Raw genomic sequence first — 18,594 nt, 5'->3', positions numbered from 1 at the left:
AAGGAAAAAAATGAAAAGAAAAAAAGGAAAAGGAAAAAAAAGGAAAAGAAAAAAAGGGAAAAAAAAGAAAAAAAAAAAGAAAGAAAGAAAAGGAAAAAGGGGTAAATGGGGAGGGAGAAGAGCTGGAGAAGACGAACGAGGGAGGGATAGAAGTGAGAGGGAAGCAGCCCGGGGGGGGAGCGCTGGGCTTTGTGCTGCGCTCGCAGGCAGCATCCAGCCTCGTATCCAGCGCTGCTCTCGGCAAGCTTTCTCCCTGACATTTCCAGCAGGCAGAGGAGGAGGAGGTGGAGGTGGAGGAGACAAGAGGGGGTGGGCCGGGGGGGGCTCGCAGAAACAAAAGGAAACCAGCTGCAGAACTTCCTGAAGACGGGGCCGGGGGGAGAAGCGAGGGCGTGCGGCGCCGGGCGGGAGCTGCGGGAAGGGGAGCCGCCAGCCTTGGCCACCATGACCAGCGCGATCCTGAGGAGGAACTCCAGCAAGCAGGGCCTGCAGAACCTCATCAGGTGAGCGCCCACCTGCCCCCGGCCCCGCGGCCCCGGGGGCCGGGTGGGCGCGGGGAGGACGGAGGGGACGGAGGGGACGCCTGTGCCGGGAGCCGTCTCCGCGCCCCTTGAAATCAGCTGGATTTGGTCCCCAGCCCCGACCGCTCGCGGTGCGCTGGAGGGAAGGCAAATGGATCCTCCCCCCCCCCTTCCCGAGCAATATGAGAAAAGCAGATCTGAACTTACTGATGGCTTTTCCAGGAGCACACAACTGGAATAACTAAGCACGGCCGGGCTGTGACACTCACCTGAGCCGGCTGCTTTTTTTTTTCCTTTTTTTACCCCCCCGCCCCCGAAATGTGCATTGTGCCGTGCCTGCTGTGATGTGCATTCTTAATTCTGTGAGGGGCCAGGTCCTCCTGGGGCTGCGAGCTGGCGCCGTGCCCTTGATTCAATTAATCGCGATAGTGCTTGGAACCTTTCTTCCTTACCGGGGCAGGGAGGAGGATGGCAGGGTTGGGTTTTTTTTCCTTTTCTCAGCCCAGGCTGAGCGGAGGAGCATGGCCACATTGTCTGCTGGTGCTGGGATTCCCTCTCATGCGCTCACTCTGGTTTTGAGCCGGGGCTGGAAATACCCCCCTGAGACCAGCAGCAGCTGGTGCTGGGGCAGCTCGTGCTGTCCCTTGCGTCCTTCCCTGGCAGGAGAGACAAGCTGCTCCCCTCTTTATATTTAACTGAGCCCCCAAGCGAGGGGAGGGTGGAATTAGGGAGCGCCGGGCTCACATCCCGCGTGCTGGGCACCTCCAGGCTCCCTCGTGCTGCTGGTGGTGGAAGACAGGGTTGGTGGGACAGATGTTCCCAGGCGGTTTGGGATTTCCCTGGTAATGCAGGCTGCGAACCTCACCCTCCAAGTGAATTCCTTACTGGGTGGGGGAGGTTGGGACCAAGAGCCACTGCACCCCATCCCTGCCACCTCCTGGTCTGGGCACAGGGGTGGTGGCAGGGAAACTGCTGTCCCCTGGGGTGGGGAAGGGGCATGAGGAGGGAGGCATGCATGCTTCGTACATGCACAAGGGGCATCCAAAGTTGGCACAGCCCAACCAGAGGTGTTTTCCCCTCCGTAACCGTGTCCCCGAGTTCCTCCTGCTTCAAGTAGGGACTTTTTTGTGTCCCGGAGATGTGCAGGGGCTTTTACCAGAGGAACTTTGGGATGGCTTTTGTCGTGAGCGAGGTTTCTATGCTTCATCTGGCTAGGTCTGGCTCTGGGGCTGTGTATTCCAGCCCTGTTCGTAGAGAAGGAGGAAGGAGCTAGGGCGTGAAGATGTGCGAGGGATTTAACCCGCTGTTTACGCCCAAATAACTCCACTAACACTCGCAGGAATCAACAGGAGAGCAGGCAGGCTCTGCTCCGCTCACAGCCTGTCTTGCAGCTGTATTTTCTCCCTCTTAAGCTGTCCAGGGAGCTTGTAACCTTGTGCAAGCTCCTTCAGTCTGTGATTGCCTCGAGGCTCCTGGCTTCAAGATACATCCCTGTGAAGACTGTGCTCCTGCTCTGCTTTTATCTGTCCCAAGGTGACCGCAGGCTGCGTGGTTATGCTTCATAGGTCTGAAGCTCTTCTGACGTGCAGGAGTGCGTAGCTGACCTGGAGATGAGTACAAAAGGCTTTTTGGAGCATAAGGGATTTCCCTGCGGTGCCAGATGTACCCTTCGCTCCTCCATGCCAAGCATCGTGCTCCCTTCTGAGCCTGGTGCGAGGCTCTCCAGCATCTTTGCTCGGGTGACCTGTTGGCTTGCACTGTGCTCACCGAAATTCGGGAGGATATACCTTTTGTGTTGCTTACAGGGAGCCGTGGGTCTGTCAGGGCTAACCAGGGACTTGCCTTCCCTGAGGCTTGCTTTGGGGTGGGTCAATGTGCTGGAGAGCCAAGCGGGACAAAGTGCTGTGACAGCACCCTGGGAGCATCCTTTACCTCTCGGCAGGCTGGAAAAAAAATGAACCTGCTCTGTGCCTTGCTTCCTCCCAGGCACAGGGCACGGGTGGCTTTGCAGGGGGTGCTCAGCAGGGATGGGCCATGCAGTGCTATCTGCCTCCCTCCTTCCCCTGCACGTCCCCCCTCGGACGTAATCTCTCTGCTGGGACCTCCCTGGGGAAATATTTGTCCCTTTGTAGCAAGGTAACGGCACCAACCCCTTGCGCTCGCCAGAGACTTTGTATTTTTGAAGTCCTCTACAAACACAAGCCTCCCTATCTCGTTATCGCGGTCTGTTCTCCCCTTATCCTTCTAATGAATTCCTATAAATAAGATAGGGATCCAGCGCCTGTCATGTCGATCCATTCAGTTCATTATCAGTTCCTGCCGGAATTTCACTCCCTCTATTTATCGAGTCTCAAGTGTTTCACAAAAGAAGATGGCTGTTTAATTAACCCACAAATCAGCCTCTTTGTAAATCGGGCGTTGGCGGCTGCGCCACTCCCTGAAACTGGGTGATGGAGGCTCCGTGCGTGCAGCGTGCTGGACGTGGTCACGATCCCATAGCCACGCCGGGTGTGGGGCAGCTTTAAAATACCCTCAGCTCCCTGAATTTCCATGTATGTCGTGACTGTAATGCTCGGTGCAATAGGAATCCGGGCGTTTGCTTTCCCTTCTGTCCTTGCGTGATGTCTCCTGGAGGTGGCCAGGATGTGTCTCAGCAGGGAAGATGCTGCTCTGGTGTCTATTTCTGCTTGACCTCCAGAGCAAGGATCTGCCTGGGGCCGAGCTGGGAATGAGGAATTCGAATTGCTTGGGAAAGAGCAAGGGCTGGATGGCGCTTTGAAGGGGAAGGAGACTTTTTTGGGGGGGTTGATGCCAGGCCACGTTTCATTGAAAAGGAGGTGGTGGTATCATGGGGGCTATTGCAGCTTCTCTGGGCTCATGTTCACCTCTGTGTTCCCTGGGTAGATATGGGGAGCAGATCCTTCCCTCCCCATGGCAGTGGCTGAGCCAGCCCCCTGCATACCATGGGGATGCTTTCCCAGCTTTTCCTGGCCCTGGGGCTTGCTTTGCCAGGAGCACCACATCTGCCATGCGGTGTAATGTTCCTTTTCTGGAAGGAAAGAGGAGCTTGGCAGCCCAGCTGATGCTTTTTGCTTCTTTTTAGACCAATTGTGCCTCACTTGTCTCTGGCTTCTACTCACCCAAAAGCAAGTGGATGTTTAGGGCCTGACCTTGAGGTGATGGAAATTTTGGGGAGCTGCAGGGGGTGAAGGTGGGGTGAAGCCCCACCATGCATATCTGCAGGTGGTTTGGCCAGCAAGGGCCATGGATGGGATGCTGGGGTGCTGTGTGACAACAGGCTTCCCGCTTCCCGAGGCTTTTTTTCCCCCTTTCTCCCACCTTTCGTGACTTGGCTAAGAACAAGAGTTGCAATCAGTATTTTGGGGCAAAACCTGTTGTTTTTTCTCGAAGGCACAGCAGAGGCTGAGGGCTTGTTGAGGGCCCTGGTTCCTGTTGCAGCTCAACTCATCAGCACTAGCCATAAACAAATTGAGCCTCAGCTCTCCCAGGGAACTGCACAGCGCGTTCCCACGGCCTCCCTGCTGTCTCCTGTCACTGTTCCATCAGGAAACTCCCTCCTGCTGCTCTGGGCGGCAGGGCTTCGAGGGAATCGCATCGCCCCGAGGACCCTACAACAAATGCCTTGTGGTCGAACCAGTGGTTCCTCGAGGCTCAGCCCCACTGTAAGCAGCAGCATGCCTGATATGAATCTTGCTCGAAATCACAGCTTCAAGCAGGGGCAAAGCATTGTTATCCTCCATCCTTTGCAGCATGAGTGTATCGAGGAGGTAGCCAAGGCAGCGAGGCTGGGGAGGCTTGCTTTCCTCATCGAGAGACAAAAAAAATACACAGGCTAAGTAAGCCAATCTGACCCTCCCTGACAAGCCTGCTTTCTCCTCTGGCGTGCCTCTCCCTTCCAAAAACAGAGCCCAGACTTCCTCCTCTTTAGGCAGACGCCGATTTCTCGAACCTTGCAGCGGAGATAGAGGGAGCGTGAGAAAAGGCCATGGTTCAGGGTCGTACACGGCACCGATTTCTCACACCTCCTGAGCGCTGCAGCCTGCGCAGGGTGCTGGGAGGGCTCCAGCCCCAGCCCTTTCTCTCCCCCCTCTGCCTCCAAATTCCAGACCGGTGATGTTAATGCATTACCGCACCAGCATATCTGTGTGCTAAGGACCCACGGTCCTGGGGGTGCAATCCATCATCTTGTAAAGGAGTTTTTGGGAGTCTGTCTGCTGTGGTTAAAAATGATTAAAAAATACAGAAAAATGGGTTATTAAAGGCGCTGGCCTCAGGCTTGCTCCATCAGGCTTGGAGTGCTGCTGGTGGGATGCTTCCCAGCCCGTGGCATAGGTAGGGGAGGGACCCACTGCTTCTCCGTGGCGTGGGTTTGTGTCCAGGTTTGGGGTGTTGGTGATGAGATGCTGTAACTCCAACAGCAGCATCTATTTCTGCTCCTGTCTTCTGTATGGTCCATCTTTGTGCAGGCTTTTCCCCTCCCAGGGACCTTGCACGCTGGGGCTGGTCCCACCTGCACCTTCTGGGTTGTGCCAGGAATACGTGGCACGTGTGGCTGTGTAGCTGCATATTTTTTACTTTGGGCAGAAAACAGGTATGCTGCTGCAAGGAAAGATCCGGATTCACTTAAAAAAAAAAAAAAAAAAAGAGTTGCTTTAATTTTCAAGGGGAAGCTAGGTCTCTGCCATGCTGGCTAGGGTTTTCTTCCATTTCTGCTTCATGAAAGCGCAGGCTGTATCTTACTCGGCTCAGATGCCTTGGCGTGTCCTTATCAGCCCCTGCGTGATGCCTTTCCGCACCCCAGCTCCCGCGGGTCAGCGGGGACGGGAGCCGAGCTGCCTGCCGCGATTTACAGGAGTGGGAAGCGCTGAGGCTGCAGGGTTGTGGATGGGGTGGGGAGGTTTGGTATGAGAAAAAGGCTTAGGGTGAAGCATCTATGCATTTTTTGCCTTTCTTCTCCCCTCGCTGCACCCCCTTTCTTGCTCAAACCCTGCAGCCTGGGCTCTGGCCGGAGCGATGCAGCTGAGGAATTACATGAATGTTTGGGAGGGAGAGGCTCGTGCAGCGTCGCGGGCTGCCTTCGAATGACACGGCGATCCTTCAGAGATGGAATCACCATATCCCCTGAGACTGGGCTGAAATAAACTACAGGCTGTGACATCATGGCTTCTGGTTTTATTTCTTTCCCAGTCCCCTCGTATCGTGCCGATATCCACACCCCCTTCCTTACCCAGGCGGATGGATGATTACCCCCTTTTTGCTATCAAGCCACATTACCTCTAAGCCCCAGAAACATGTCCATCAAGAAACCGAACTGCTGTTTGCCATCTGACTCGGGGACTTCCACATCACAGACATTTGGCCAGCCTGAAAGTGAGCCTTGTGTCACAGAGGCCACTTGTGCTTTCGGGTGATCAGCAGCAGCCCCTTGGAGGGGAGGTCAGGATGCTGCTTGGACCTCTGCTGAGTTACCAGCATCTTCGTGGCAACCTTGGATGAGCCCTTGGGCTTGGGGACAGATTTCTGAAGGTGTCTTGGTACGTGGAAATAAACCTGGGTCCTAGGTCTTTGGAAAGGGCAGAGATGCTGAACTCTGTGGTGCTCCTCTGTAGCCTCTTGAGGGTGTCCTCTTCCATTTCAGGTGACAAGGGTGAGCTGTACACTTTGGGACCCCTGCAGTCACGCCTGGATGCTTTACAAACTGCAGATAAATGTGGTATGAAATAAAGCCCAGCAGCTCTACCTGGCAGCAGGATGAACCTGGGGACAGTCCTAGCACATGTTCAGTTTTATAAGGGTGGGCAGCTTCTGTAGGTGTTTGCCGGATGGTAGTGAAGTAGTTTTGCTTTGAGCATGCCATCCTCTCTCCATGATGGACCACAGGGCACCGAGGTTGTGGCTGGCCCCGTGACAAGGCAACAGGGGCTGAAATAGATGATGTGGGAAGGGAAAGGGCCCTTGCATAGGTTTCTGCATCTTCCTCTCCCTTTCCTTGAAATTCAACAGAAGAGGATGATGTGATGGCTGCTGGGGGACGCAGGGCACCTTCTCCCTTTAATGCAGCCCTGTTTCTCACACGGGACATTTCCAGAGGTGAAAGCACAGCAGCTTTTGCAGGTGATGGTGGTGTTACCCTTGGCAGCAGTAGGGCTTGCACCAAGTTGCCCTTTGAGAAGTGCCAGGGGTTGAACACGACTCCTCCTAAATCCCGTTCCCAAAGCCTCTTTCCCCACGAACCCTGGGTATGCGGGGGCAGCCGGCGCGACAGGGGCACCCACCAAAGTCAACAGTGGCCTGGCCTGGGACCCGGCGAGCTCAGGAGACAGGAATGTCGAGTGTGCTGGTGGAGGGTTGCTGGGTTCTGGCACAGGTCTGCAAAGCCTAAAGGCTCCGGGAGGCATTTCGCTTTCCTTTCTGGAATTAGCTTTAGTGCTGAAGGTTGGTTTGGGGCCAGCAAAACTTCCTCTGAGCTGCGAGCCGTGCAAAAGACTCCTCGAGTCTGCAGCATTTCCCTTAAACACAGCTTGGCTGGTGCCAGAAATTTCCCTCGCCTGTGTATTATCAGCTCCTCGAGTGCCCATGAGGAATGGCCCAGAGGAAATGTGACCTTCCTAGAGATGCTGGCTTGTCTGGAGCAGGCGTTAGTGGCCACGTGGAGCATGGATGCCCGTATCTGTTCTGCAGGAGGTGTTTGGTAGGGCGAATGGAAACAAAACTCCTCCCTGGGCTGGGGGTCCAGCGGGAGGTGAGGTCAAGAGCTGGATCTGAACCGGACAGCCAGCCCCAGGCAGAGGACTCTGAGCATCCCAGAGGTTTGGCCAGCTGTGGCTGCGTAGCCAGATCTGGACCTGGGTGCTTTGAGCCCGGCCCTAGGTCTGCAGGCTTTCCTCGCCTCCCCAGGAAGAGAAATCCCCCTCTATTTAGGCAGTTTGCTTGGGTTGGAGCACACTGTAAATTCACCTTGTGAGCCCAGCACTGTGGGTTTCCTTGTCCCGTGTTGGGTTAAATGACAAGGGCAGCTCTTGGTCCCACCAGCAGCTATGAGCCTGGTTCTTCCCATATCCGCCCAATTTTGGGGAAATGCCATCTGGAGCAGAGCTACGCGCCACCAGCCTGTCCAGGCCTCCCGAAGCACTGGGTGATGGCTTCTAGAAATGGCAAAGATGGTTGTGCAACAAGGAGAAAAAAACAGGAGACCATGCCTCCTTGTGAAGGAAACCGAACCGTTTTGAAATGAAATCTCTCCACCTTCTTGCTTTGAGAGGAAATTTCACAGCCAACCCCCTCCACACAGAGGGGGCTGATGAAGGCTTGGGCTTGTCCAAGCTGAGATGTCACGGTCAGTTTGCAGCTCAGCAAACCGCTGTAGCTGACCCGAACGTGAGCACTTTGCCAAGGTTTTGTTTGTTAACTTGTTTGCTTATTTTTTAATTGAAAACAAATATTTGTGCTGCTAGGTCAATTGGAAAGGAGTAATCACTTTCCCTCTCCTTGTTGGCTTGAGCACTGAGCCCCAGAGCATCACTTTCTAAACCTTGCTCTGGTGCCAGCCTGTCTGAGCACAAAAGAGAGCTCTGAATCTGCTGATAAAGTGGTTTTAGGTGTTTGCTGGCATTTCTGAACCCAGGGCAAGGAGGGGCTCAGTGGGGACTTGTTTGTGCCCAAAGTGTATGAGAAGCACCCACTGTCCTCATGTCCGAGCCGCGTGCCCTATGGCCGCGGGCACTCGGATGCCAGCTTGCTCTTTGGCACTGGGAGCTGAGACATTCCCCCACCCTGCAGAAAACTGCATCTCCCCGAAACAGTCGCCCCGGCGCTGTCCTTGGCCCGTTCAGAAGATGCAGCGACAGAATAGCGAGCCGGTGAGGTCATGGGGAGAGAATTAGTCACATCCAAGTGGGAAACTCAGAAGGCTGCAGACCAATGCTGGTGTGGGAAGCTGGCATGATGCAGATGGGACCCCCCCAGGTCACCACAGTCCCCTACAACAGCTTTCTGGGGAGTTGGAATTGCATGAAAATCTGGTTTGCTCGGGGAGAAATGTGGGCCTCGCTTCTTGTAAGAGGGGCGATCCAGGCGAGAGGGGGTTAAGGGCCTTTCGGAATCGGAGACTCTCTGGAGCTGTCATACAGGGGAGGGAGATCGTGGCAGAGTTTAATGAATGACTTCATTTAGATATTAAAAAAAAAAAAAGCGTGCACACAAAAAAATAAAACAAAAACACGGTGGCTTCCTGCCAGGCCCACAGACAAGGGTTTCTATGGGAACAGAGGGGGGAAAACAATAAATATGAGTGGGGGATGAGGAGGGGCAGAGGGGACCTGGCCGCCCCTTGGGTGGCTTCGGTCTCTTTGTTCCCATCGAGGGAGAGGGGCAATGTGGGGGGAGAGGAAAGTGTGGCCGGAGGCACCTGATGGCATTTGGGAGAAGACCCCACCCAAGATGAGTGACGCAAGGGCAAGTCTTCTGCTCTCGAGGGGCAACCGTGGCATCCTCACTGTGTTCCCCCCATCACGTTGCCCTGCTCAGGCTGTCAGAGCTGGGCTCAGCTGGAAAATGCCCCACACTCACTCAAGATGGGCCTTTAAAAAAAAAAAAAAAATTCCTTTCCATTAGATTTTTGCCTCGGTCTGAATTGACATCGCATCTTGTGTCCTACCGAATGGATTTGTCCTACAGGGAGAGCAGCCCCCTGGTGTGCCCGCACCGGGCAGGAGGCTGCAGATCTCCGTCCTTGCTGCCGTCTGCACACCTTGTACAGGAGCATCTTAGCAAGCAGGCTTGCAGACACAGGGAAATAGCCCTCCCAGTCTGCTGTGGACCTGGGTGAGTGGGATGGGGTGAGCAGCATCAGCAGCGGGTGCCCTGGCACAGACCTGCCGCTCGCAGGCATCGTTTTGCAGTGCCCCACACCAAGGCTGCTGCCCATAGGGATGATGCTGTCTCTTCCTGTGCATCCCATAACTTGCACACCAGTCTGTCCCAGGCAACCAGTCCTTTCCACCAAGGGTCTGGCGTGCTCCTGGAATTGCTCTCCTTGGAAAAGGAGCACAAAGGCTGCAGCGGGATGGCCACCGTCACAGCCGTGCTGGGAGCACTCACCCAGCGGAGCCCCCGGCCCGCACGGAGGGGTGTCTGAGCAGCTCGGGGGGCTATCACCAGTATGTTCAAGCTCTCACAGTGGCACTGAGATGGGTTTCCCTCTGTTTTGGCAAGGCTGACGGCGCAGTGGAGCGTGGAAGACGAGGAGGAAGCAGCCAGAGAGCGGCGGCGGCGGGAGCGGGAGAAGCAGCTGAGGTCCCAGGCAGAGGAAGGCTTCAACGGCACCGGCTCCTGCTCAGAGAGCGCAGGCTCAGCGCAGGAAAACCAGTAAGAAATACCCCCATATATACATCCCAGCTGCAAAACCCTCCAGCCACGGGGTGGGCATCTGTTGTTCGAAGCAGTTTGGGGGGTGGAGGGGCTCCTGAGCAGGTCTGGGGGGATTTAACCCAGGTTAAACAAGGATCATGCTTCCAGTTTGGGCAGCGAAAGCCAAATGGCTGAAGGTGTGATGCACAGCCCCTCGGTAGCTCATGGGCTGGGGGCAAGGGCCTCCCCTGGCCTGGCTCCCTGCTCTTCCATCGAGGATGCTGCACCAGCAGTGGGAGAGCATCTGCAAGACGGCAGGGTTTGTGATCGCAAAGCACCCACCAAAGAGGAGCAACAACTTCATTTCACTAGGAAACCAGTAAAAAAGCACGTTTTTTTCTCCCATGAAAAGATTTGTTGTTTTCTTTTTTTCCTCAGGTATTTTGCAAATTATTCAGGACTTTTGTTGTTGTTGTTGTACAGAAGCTTCAAAATCTTTTATGGCAATGCACCCAGTGATGTTCTGCAGACAAAACCACTGTGATCTGCCCTAAAAGCAAACAGCATATTTGGAAAGTAATAATTATTATTCACCCTCCCCCCCTCCCCGGCCCCTTTCACACAGGGGCTGGAAAACAGTTCGTGGAGGTCTTTGAAGCAGCTGATAAGATGCTCTGATTTACTGGGGGGTGCTGTGAGCGGCCCCAGACACAAAGTGCTGGCAGTGCCTGAATTTAATTGAGTGCCCGAGCGCCTGCCTTAGCCGCACGTGTACCTTTGGTGTCAGTGGGAAGGATGCTGCTGCCTCTCCGGCTGTCCCCTGGTTCCTTCTGCAGCTGCTGACAGCCACCTGGGCTCGCTCAGGCAGCCGGGGTCAGCCTGCTGGCAATCTGCGCTCTCTCCCATGTAAACACCGTCCCCTCCTTCCTCTGGAGCTTCCCGCACTGGGACTCACCCCATCTGCATCGCTGCTCTCTTCCCTTCCCCCCGTTAAAAAATAAAATAAAAGGAAATAACCAGCAAACTGCTGTGGCTGAGCAGCAGTTTTGGGTGCCCACTCCCTGCTACCCTTCCGGGTGAGCCTGGTGAGGGTGCGTGTTTTTTGGAGACCTTCAGTTCCTGTGGTCAGTTGACTCCTGAATCCCACAGAAATCACAGAATCATAGGAGCTTTGGGGTTGGGAAAGGCCTTCAGGATCACCAGCCTGACCTACCGAGTCCCACCACTAATGACACGCGTCTCTAGCCACCAGGGTTACGGAGAAGGCAAAGCATCTCCTTACACCTCCTAAGAGCCCAGAAAGGGAAAGAAAATAATAGTAATAATAAAGGCTTGTTCATGCTTATTGTGCATTTCAAATCTGCGAATTTTAGACTAATCCGTGGGCTCCACACCCTACTTGCCGTTCCCAGGGGATGTGACCACCCTGTGTCCCGTGAAGCCACCTCCTCCAGCTGATGCTTGCTACGTGGGCGCCCACCCTGCAGCCCCACCTGGGTGGCAGTTCTTGTTGTGAATGCAAGGAAAGAAATAGGAAAACCCCAACAATCCCCGTGCCCAGCTGGTGCTGGCAGCTGTGTGACCCCAGAGGGCTGCTGCTCCATCTGTCCGTCTGTCCGTCTGTCTGTGGGCCGGGGCTGTGTGCTAGCAGAGGGCTGTCATCACAGCCTGGGAACGCGCTCCCAGGGCCGGAGGGCAGTGTGCTGCAGGATGGACATGTTTCCTCCTCTCTCCTTTCCTATTTAGGAAAGATGGGGGTAGTTTTCCCCTCCAGCACACAGAGCCATTCCCTCTGAGCCGGGAGCAAAGCGGCTTTTGATGCAGTTGGGTTTCAGCCTGGCCCATGGGGGGCTGCTGAGCATGCTGATAGCTTGAACTGCAGCCAGCAGAGAGAGGCTGGGGAGGATGTGAGGTGGAGCAAGGCTGGGCTGTGGTCCCCTGCTCAACCCCGAATCATCAGCATGAGGAATGCCCATGTAGATATTTGGCTGTGCGGCAAGGCAGGGCCCCAGTTTCAAAGCCACGCCTGCAGCACTCATCCTCACCCTTTATTTCATGCCGCTTTCAGATGGGGCAGGACCAGCACTGGTATTTCACAGATGGGGAGCCAGCATCTTGGAAGCACATTTGACTGCTTCAAAGCTCTATGGGAACGTGAGGATCTGCCCAGGACTCGAGCCTGTGCCCGAACACTTGAGTTTTCCTGCCCTCCTAATGCAGCGCTCTGCTCAGGCTGCCTCCTGCTGGTTCCTTTTGCTGGGGGCCGCGTGCAGGCACAGGGCAAGCAGGAACCACACCTGAAACACTTCTGGTCTAAATGAGCTCCAGTGCAGAAGAAAACCATGAGACTTCTTCATTTTGCTGTGCCTCTTATTTCTGCTCACCTGTCCCAGAGACCGGGCAGCAGGGTGCTTCTGCTGGACACACTGAGCTAGCCGGGTCCTTTGTGTCACTTTCATCCTAATTTTCCTCCTTGATATGTTTCAGCTATGACTTTAAGCCCTCCGGGCCCTCAGAGCTGGAGGAGGACGAGGGGTTCAGCGACTGGTCCCAGAAGCTTGAGCAGCGCAAACAGAGGTGGGTAGGGCAGAGCTGGAGCCACCAGCATCCCCAGGATGAGGTGACCAAGGCCAGGTCCTGCCATACATGCCAAGACGGGAGGCTGGAGCATTGGTGGGATGGGGACAGACGCTCTCTGCCTGCGATTTGGGCTACCTGGGAGGAAGGGACGCAGGGCTGCCCCGGACTTTGCGGATGTTTGGCTTCAGCTTCGCGCTCCAAGCAATGGCAGCCAGCCAGGACGCCTGGGCTTGGAGGAGTGACAACAGCGGATCTAAGCCACCTGAGCTGCTGCAGGGGCTGAAACGGCCCATAACATAATGCAGGCAGCCTAAAAAAGCTGCTCTAAGTCATTGCTGCTTCCTGGCTCATGTCAGCGGAGTGGGTGTCGTGGCCCCAGCCCACCTCATGCTCGACTCCTCTCTCAGTGGTGGAAAACAGAGCCCAGATGGACGCTTGTGTCCCTGCCCAAGAGCCGAGGGCCAGATCCATCTTCCATCCCTCTCCCCTGACTGAGCTGAGCAGTGCTCCTGATTAACTCCTGCCCTGGACACTGTGTACCTGCACGTGAACTCTGTGACTCAGCTGTCCCAGCAGCGTGGCTTTATGGGGAACTTTGTCCCCCGATGACACAACCCCTTCTTTACCCGTGGGATTGAAAAAAAAAAAAAGGCATAATATTAATATTTACTGCTGCGCAAACAAATCACCTCTTCCTTTACCCAAACACTGCAAGCTGCACCTTCCCCTTCGCAGCCCCATGAGCACCTCCCAGCAGAGCTGATGATCACAGCTGGGGGAGCAATGAGAAATCAGCCCCAGCTGCTTTTCTGCACCCTCCCCTCTCTATTTTTCCCCCCCCTTGTAAAGAGTTCCTCCCCAGGGAGAGGTTGCTGCTGTTGGCTGGAGGGGGTCTCTGTAAAAGGTGGGATTCCCAGCTGGTGGCTGTGCCCCATAAAGTCTGTTCAGCTGCTTTGTCTTTCCTCCTGGGTCGTCTGCCTTGCCTGAGGACAGGCTTGCAGTGCAAGTGAAGGTAGGAGGTGTGTCTGGCCAGAATGCCCTGTGCTGAGTCAAGTGGTGCTGTGGGGTTTCCTGAACCTCCTCTTTTTCTTAACTGAACATGGAGCAAGCCCTATTTTTTCCATCTGAAGAATATTCAGGCTCTGGTCCCCAAACAAGGGAGGGGAGATGGTTGCTCTCTGGTGGATGGAGCTAAACAGCTTGTGTGTCCCCTGAGAGCTTGTGCAAGTCCATAGTTTCTTTTCGGGTCAGGTTTCCCACTTTGCAGGGGAGATGTGTGCCCTAGCCAGCCATACAGGAGGGTGGGAGCTGGATGCCCCTCTGCTGTGATGCAGTGGGGTCAGGCTCGCTGCCTCCCATACAAAATTGCTCTATGTAAGAAGCATCCAGTATGCTGCATTGTGTCTAGTGGCATAAAATTCTTAAAATGAGCTTGCTCTTTAGCTGGAGCTGTTGTTGGCTGAGGCATCTTGGCTAAAAACTAGTCGCCTGGGCTGCAAAACCTTTAGAGCCTGTTTGTTGGTGGTGACCGTGCAGTTGTGGGAGGATGATCAGTAGCGAGCCAGCATATGCATCAGCCTTTTTTCCAGAGGGGTCAGCGAGGAGGGCTGGAAGGTGGCTGTTCTGCGAGCTGCCTTCCCAGCTGCAGGGAGGTGGGTGGAAAAGCCGAGCTGGAGCTGCTGGCCATCAAGGCAGGAGCAGTGAGTCACCCTGGGCTCTGGCAGCAGCCTGCTAGCCAGCTCTCTAGCCAGCAACCCAGGCAATTTTCTAAGAAATAGGTGGGAGGAGAAAGCTGGCCTCCAGCCCGGGGCCATAAGATGGCAATAGCACCTTGGCCTGTGTCTGTGAGGGCTCAGGGGTTTTAGTGCTCCTGCTGGCTCTGTACACTCACCGTGGGCTGCTCTGCTTTGGCAAAATGGGTTGCTCAAACACTTCTGGGTCTCTTCTCTGCAGCCCCTGAGAGCTGTAGGAATCCTCACGTGAAACTGCTATGATTTATTGTTTTATTTACTATTTTTATTTTTTTAACCCCTGGTTGCTTTGGGACTGCTTTGGTTTGCTGGGCTCTCCTTAGGGACGTGAGTAGAGGTGTCATTTATTCGCTTGGGTAAAACTGAGGTTTGGGACTGACATAGATTTACCAGTGCCTGTGAAGGTGCCTGATGGTGTCTGTAGGCTCGTAACATGTTGCTTCTTTAACCTCTCCTCCTGCCCCTAGGTCCCCGCGGCAGTCGTATGAAGAAGAGGACAGCAGTGTGAGGGAAGCAGAGGTCAAACTGGAGCAGATCCAGCTGGACCGGGAAAGCTTGGAGGAGACCCAGGAGGAGAATGTGGCTATTAGGGAGGAAGAGAGGCTGTGCCAGGAGGAAGAACATATCCGAGAGCAGCATGAGGAGGAGAGAGTTGAGCAGGAGGTGAGATCAGGAGGAGCTTGGCTCTGATGGGATGGCTGAGGTGGGGAGGGACCCCTGGGTCCATCTGGTCCCAGCCCTGCTCCAACAGGGTGCCCAGGGCCACGTCCACGTGGCTTTGAAGATCCCCAAGGAGGGAAACTCAGCAGCCTCTGGGTAGTCTGTGCCAGGCCTTGTCCTGTGCCAGCCCATGTAGGTGGTGCTGGCCCGGCACAATGTGGGATGGAGCTGCCATTGCCAAGTTGCCTTCCTGGGGCCTGAGAATTGCCGTTTAGAATAAAGGCAGGTGCTCTTCCTCCTGATGGCCTGAAGTGAGAAACTCCTGTTTTCCTATCTCAGTAGTGGTAAGAAACCCTTAACTGATGCAAGGGTCCCTTTTTGCATCATTCTGGAACCTTAAACCTGCAAAAGTCCTCTGAATTTATTTATTTTTTTTCAAATGCACACAAGCTTCTTCCTGGATGTTCCAGAATGAGGTAATGTTAACATAGTTTCTGTGTCAGAGTATTCATTTAGTGTAAAGCAGGAAGCCTGGGAGACGGGGGGTGGTGGGAAAAAATCTTTTTTTTGCATTCTAAGCATTTTGACCAGCTCGCTTCCTGGCTTGTTCATTTTCTGCACTCAGGAAAAGAAGAGAAGGAGAAATGAAGAGGAAGAAGCACCAGAAAAACGCCAGAAGGCCCCAAGCCCCGCCAGCCTGGAGGAGGAGGAGCTGTGCTCTGACCACACCGCGGTGTGCTCCACCAAGGTCTATGTTTGGGGACCCCTCTGGCACCTAGTGACAGGGAAAAATGTCCCAGGGCTTATGGCAAAACAGGGTGTGAATCCTGCTACAGGCTGGGGCAAATCAATCTGTTTCCCTCATCTTTGGTTGTTGACCTCCTGCTTTGTCTGCTTATGCTGTTGGAGGCTGTAACTGTGCCTTCCTGTGTATGCTTTGCCAATCAGTGTGAATCTTTAAGTCTTCATTGAGTATGCCAGGGAACAGAGTAAAACAAATAAAGAGGTCTGCTTTAAGCTTTGGTTAAAAATGACACGTGAACTTAATCAGAAAATAAAATTTCCGTTTAAAAAAAAAAGGGAAACTTAAAGCATTGGAGCACTGGAATTTCCCTATCTTACAATAAAATAGAAAATATCGCTTAACCGTTCTAAAGTTAACTCTTTAAAAGCAATCTGGGATTCCTGATCTCTGAAACGCCTTGCCCCGTTTACATCTACGTGAATTGATGCTCTTGTGAAACTTCCATTTCTAATGCCACTCGAATCGATCTCGTGGCTTGTGTTGCATTTAGCACAAATCCTCAGTTTGGTGTGTGTGCTCTTACATACAATAGACACAGATAAGTGGTTTCTGTAGCAATGGGCTTTTTGTCTCTCTAAGCCCTGGGCTTGCTGATTATTGCTCTTAAGGAAGTGGTGGGGAGCCTGGGTAGCCTATTAACCTGCTGTTGGTGTTATCCTTGCTTTTCTGTTTGGCATTCAGATCTGTGCTGTTTGCTTCTTAGTCAATATTTCCTGGGCAGGGAGGATTGTACGAGCACTTCCTCTTGCAACAGTAAATAGCAGCAAGAGGAAGATTTCATCATCTACAATCATCAGATTCTTGCTGTTTGCAGAGAAACCTTTTAAAATCAAACAAAAAAAAGAGGAGGAAAAGTGGGTTTCGGTGCAGGCCATGTGATAACGTCAGGTTTGAAAAGCGGGCTGGGGGTGGCCTAGGTGGATACCAAGAGTGGGACCAGTGGGGAAATGTGAGAAGCACTTCAGTGCCTGTTATGTGCTGAAAGTCCTCTCTGCAACCTCCAAACACACGCAGCTTCCTGACCCGAGCTTCACTGCTGTTGCTAGGATTAGCCCAGGGAAAGGTTTAGAAATCTAGTTGCTGTTTTTTATATTGGTGATGTCAGAGCTCACCAGTACACAAAGCTGAAAGTAAAGCTGTTTGGGGAAAAAATAAGAGCTTGGGATCTTTCCAAAGGAAGGAGGATCTTTACACCCCAGCTAGCAGGGTTTCATGTGAATCCTAAGAATTGCACAGATTGACCACCAAGAAGGTGTTTTGGCATAGGGTTGCTCAGCAGAGATCCTGGTTATAGGATGAGAACACTTCCAGTGGGCTGGGAGCTCCCCTGCCAGCAGTGGCTGGTGGCGGCCAGGGACAAGTCTGGGACAGCTGGATGTTGGGGTGCAGTATAATGGGGTGTTTGGGGCTCAGAGGGCTGAAGTGGGTATGTGGGAGCAAGGTGGAAGCCGTGTACCAGCACCGTTTAGCCCCAGGCTGCTTGTGAGCTGAATTTTTGAGGTTGGTAAGTAAGCAAGTGTGGTTTCTTCTGCCCTTTAGAAAGTGATTGAAACTAGAGAAATGCACGGCCCTTGTTGCAAGGAATTGTCTGAATGGGCAGAGGGAGATAGTCTGCAAATAGTCTAGATGGAAACAAGCCTTCCCTCATCTGTCATGCTGAGACCTCCTGTCACCTGCAGCCTGTTCCTTGGCCCCTCTGTGTTTAGGTTGGTGCTTGGTTTTGACCTGTGGATGACTTGCACCTGTACAGCTCCTCTGTGGAAGGGCTGGCTAGGTTTTTCCTGCTGATAAATACTTGTGATCAAGAAGCTGAGACATGGGCAGGGAATCTGAGTGCCCATTTAGGTGCTGTTGTGCCCTATGAGGTGCCACCTTGCCTACCAGTGTCCCAGAGGGATGGGCAAGACAATCTTTTGAAGCTGTGGCTTGGAGGCAAGCTTCAATTCCTCCAGCACTGAGCTGAGAAGCAAGCTGGCAGCAAGCAGACAGCCTGCCCAGAAGGAGCTGCTGGGATATTTGTCATGCTGCTGTGCTGGAACCCTGCAGGGTGACTCTTCGGTACATCTCTATTAGCAAGGGTTGTGCTATTTATTGGTGGCTGTGCTCTTCTCTAACGGGCCTTGAGCTCTTCGGTATGGGTGTTACGTGTGTCCTTCCTGTGATAATGTCTTCTGGTTAGTTAAAATTTAGCACTAGTATCTTTGAAGCAAGCACTTAATGCTGCTTTTTACCTGCTGCCTTGGTAGGTGATGTTTCCTGCAGCAGCATACAGGGTTTGGCTTCATGTTATCTGGTTGCTGCTCCTTGCTGTAAGAACTACCCTTTGACTTGAAAGTGATTGTCTCCATTCTTGTTTTCTGGGGCACAAAAGAGCTGGGAAGTTTAGCAACACTTTGGTCTTTTCCTTTATTCCATGTCTGAAGTGTTTGCTTGCCTTCCTGTCTTAGCCAAAGCGCTCTTGCACAGGAGGCTCTTGTGCAAAGCTCTCTTCCCTGATGCCTGACCTGAAGGGTTGCCTTGCAGGTGGCTCCACGTGCTGAACTGCCCTGTCTGTGTGCTCCTCTGGTATGGATGAGCTAGTGTCACTTGTGGCTATGCTGCTCTGGTGCTTGGCTCCTCTTCTGCAGCAGTGGCTGGCGATAACTGCAATTTCCCCCTCTCTTTCTGTGCTTGCCACTCTCTTTCCTGGCAAGGAAACAAAGTGCCTGAGAAAGATAACAGTCCTCAAGCTGAGGGAGTAAGGAGAAGGGATGTTTGCTGTTTCTGAGCATCATGAGAATGTGGGCTTGAGTGCCCCAAATCTGGGGGAGAGAGCAGGGAAGGGGAATGTTTGAAATACGGTCAGCCAAGGGGACCTACATCCACCTGAGGCCCATACAGAAACCTAATATTTGTCTGTTCTCTCCCC

The 18,594-nt window shown here is 53.6% G+C and overlaps 1 protein-coding gene across 2 annotated transcripts in view; it reads left to right on the top strand.

The window, feature by feature from the left end:
- The window catches only part of LSP1 (lymphocyte specific protein 1), a 40,451-nt gene that overhangs the window by 9,337 nt on the left and 12,520 nt on the right, over window positions 1-18,594 (top strand). The window contains exons 1-5 of one of the 2 annotated variants that reach the window (XM_035539223.1): window positions 191-503; window positions 9,756-9,908; window positions 12,378-12,467; window positions 14,689-14,884; window positions 15,507-15,629. In XM_035539223.1, coding sequence (XP_035395116.1) covers window positions 445-503; window positions 9,756-9,908; window positions 12,378-12,467; window positions 14,689-14,884; window positions 15,507-15,629 — 621 coding nt within the window. In that variant the 5' untranslated portion in view covers window positions 191-444. Of the gene's footprint in view, window positions 1-190; window positions 504-9,755; window positions 9,909-12,377; window positions 12,468-14,688; window positions 14,885-15,506; window positions 15,630-18,594 lie in introns of those variants that run through there. The other variant, XM_050710732.1, reaches the window with a different exon arrangement.

This window comes from Cygnus atratus, chromosome 5 (genome assembly GCF_013377495.2).
Source record: "Cygnus atratus isolate AKBS03 ecotype Queensland, Australia chromosome 5, CAtr_DNAZoo_HiC_assembly, whole genome shotgun sequence".
NCBI lineage: Eukaryota > Metazoa > Chordata > Aves > Anseriformes > Anatidae > Cygnus > Cygnus atratus.
Note: the sequence above shows the minus strand (reverse complement) of the source record. Positions and strands in the feature narration are given on the sequence as shown.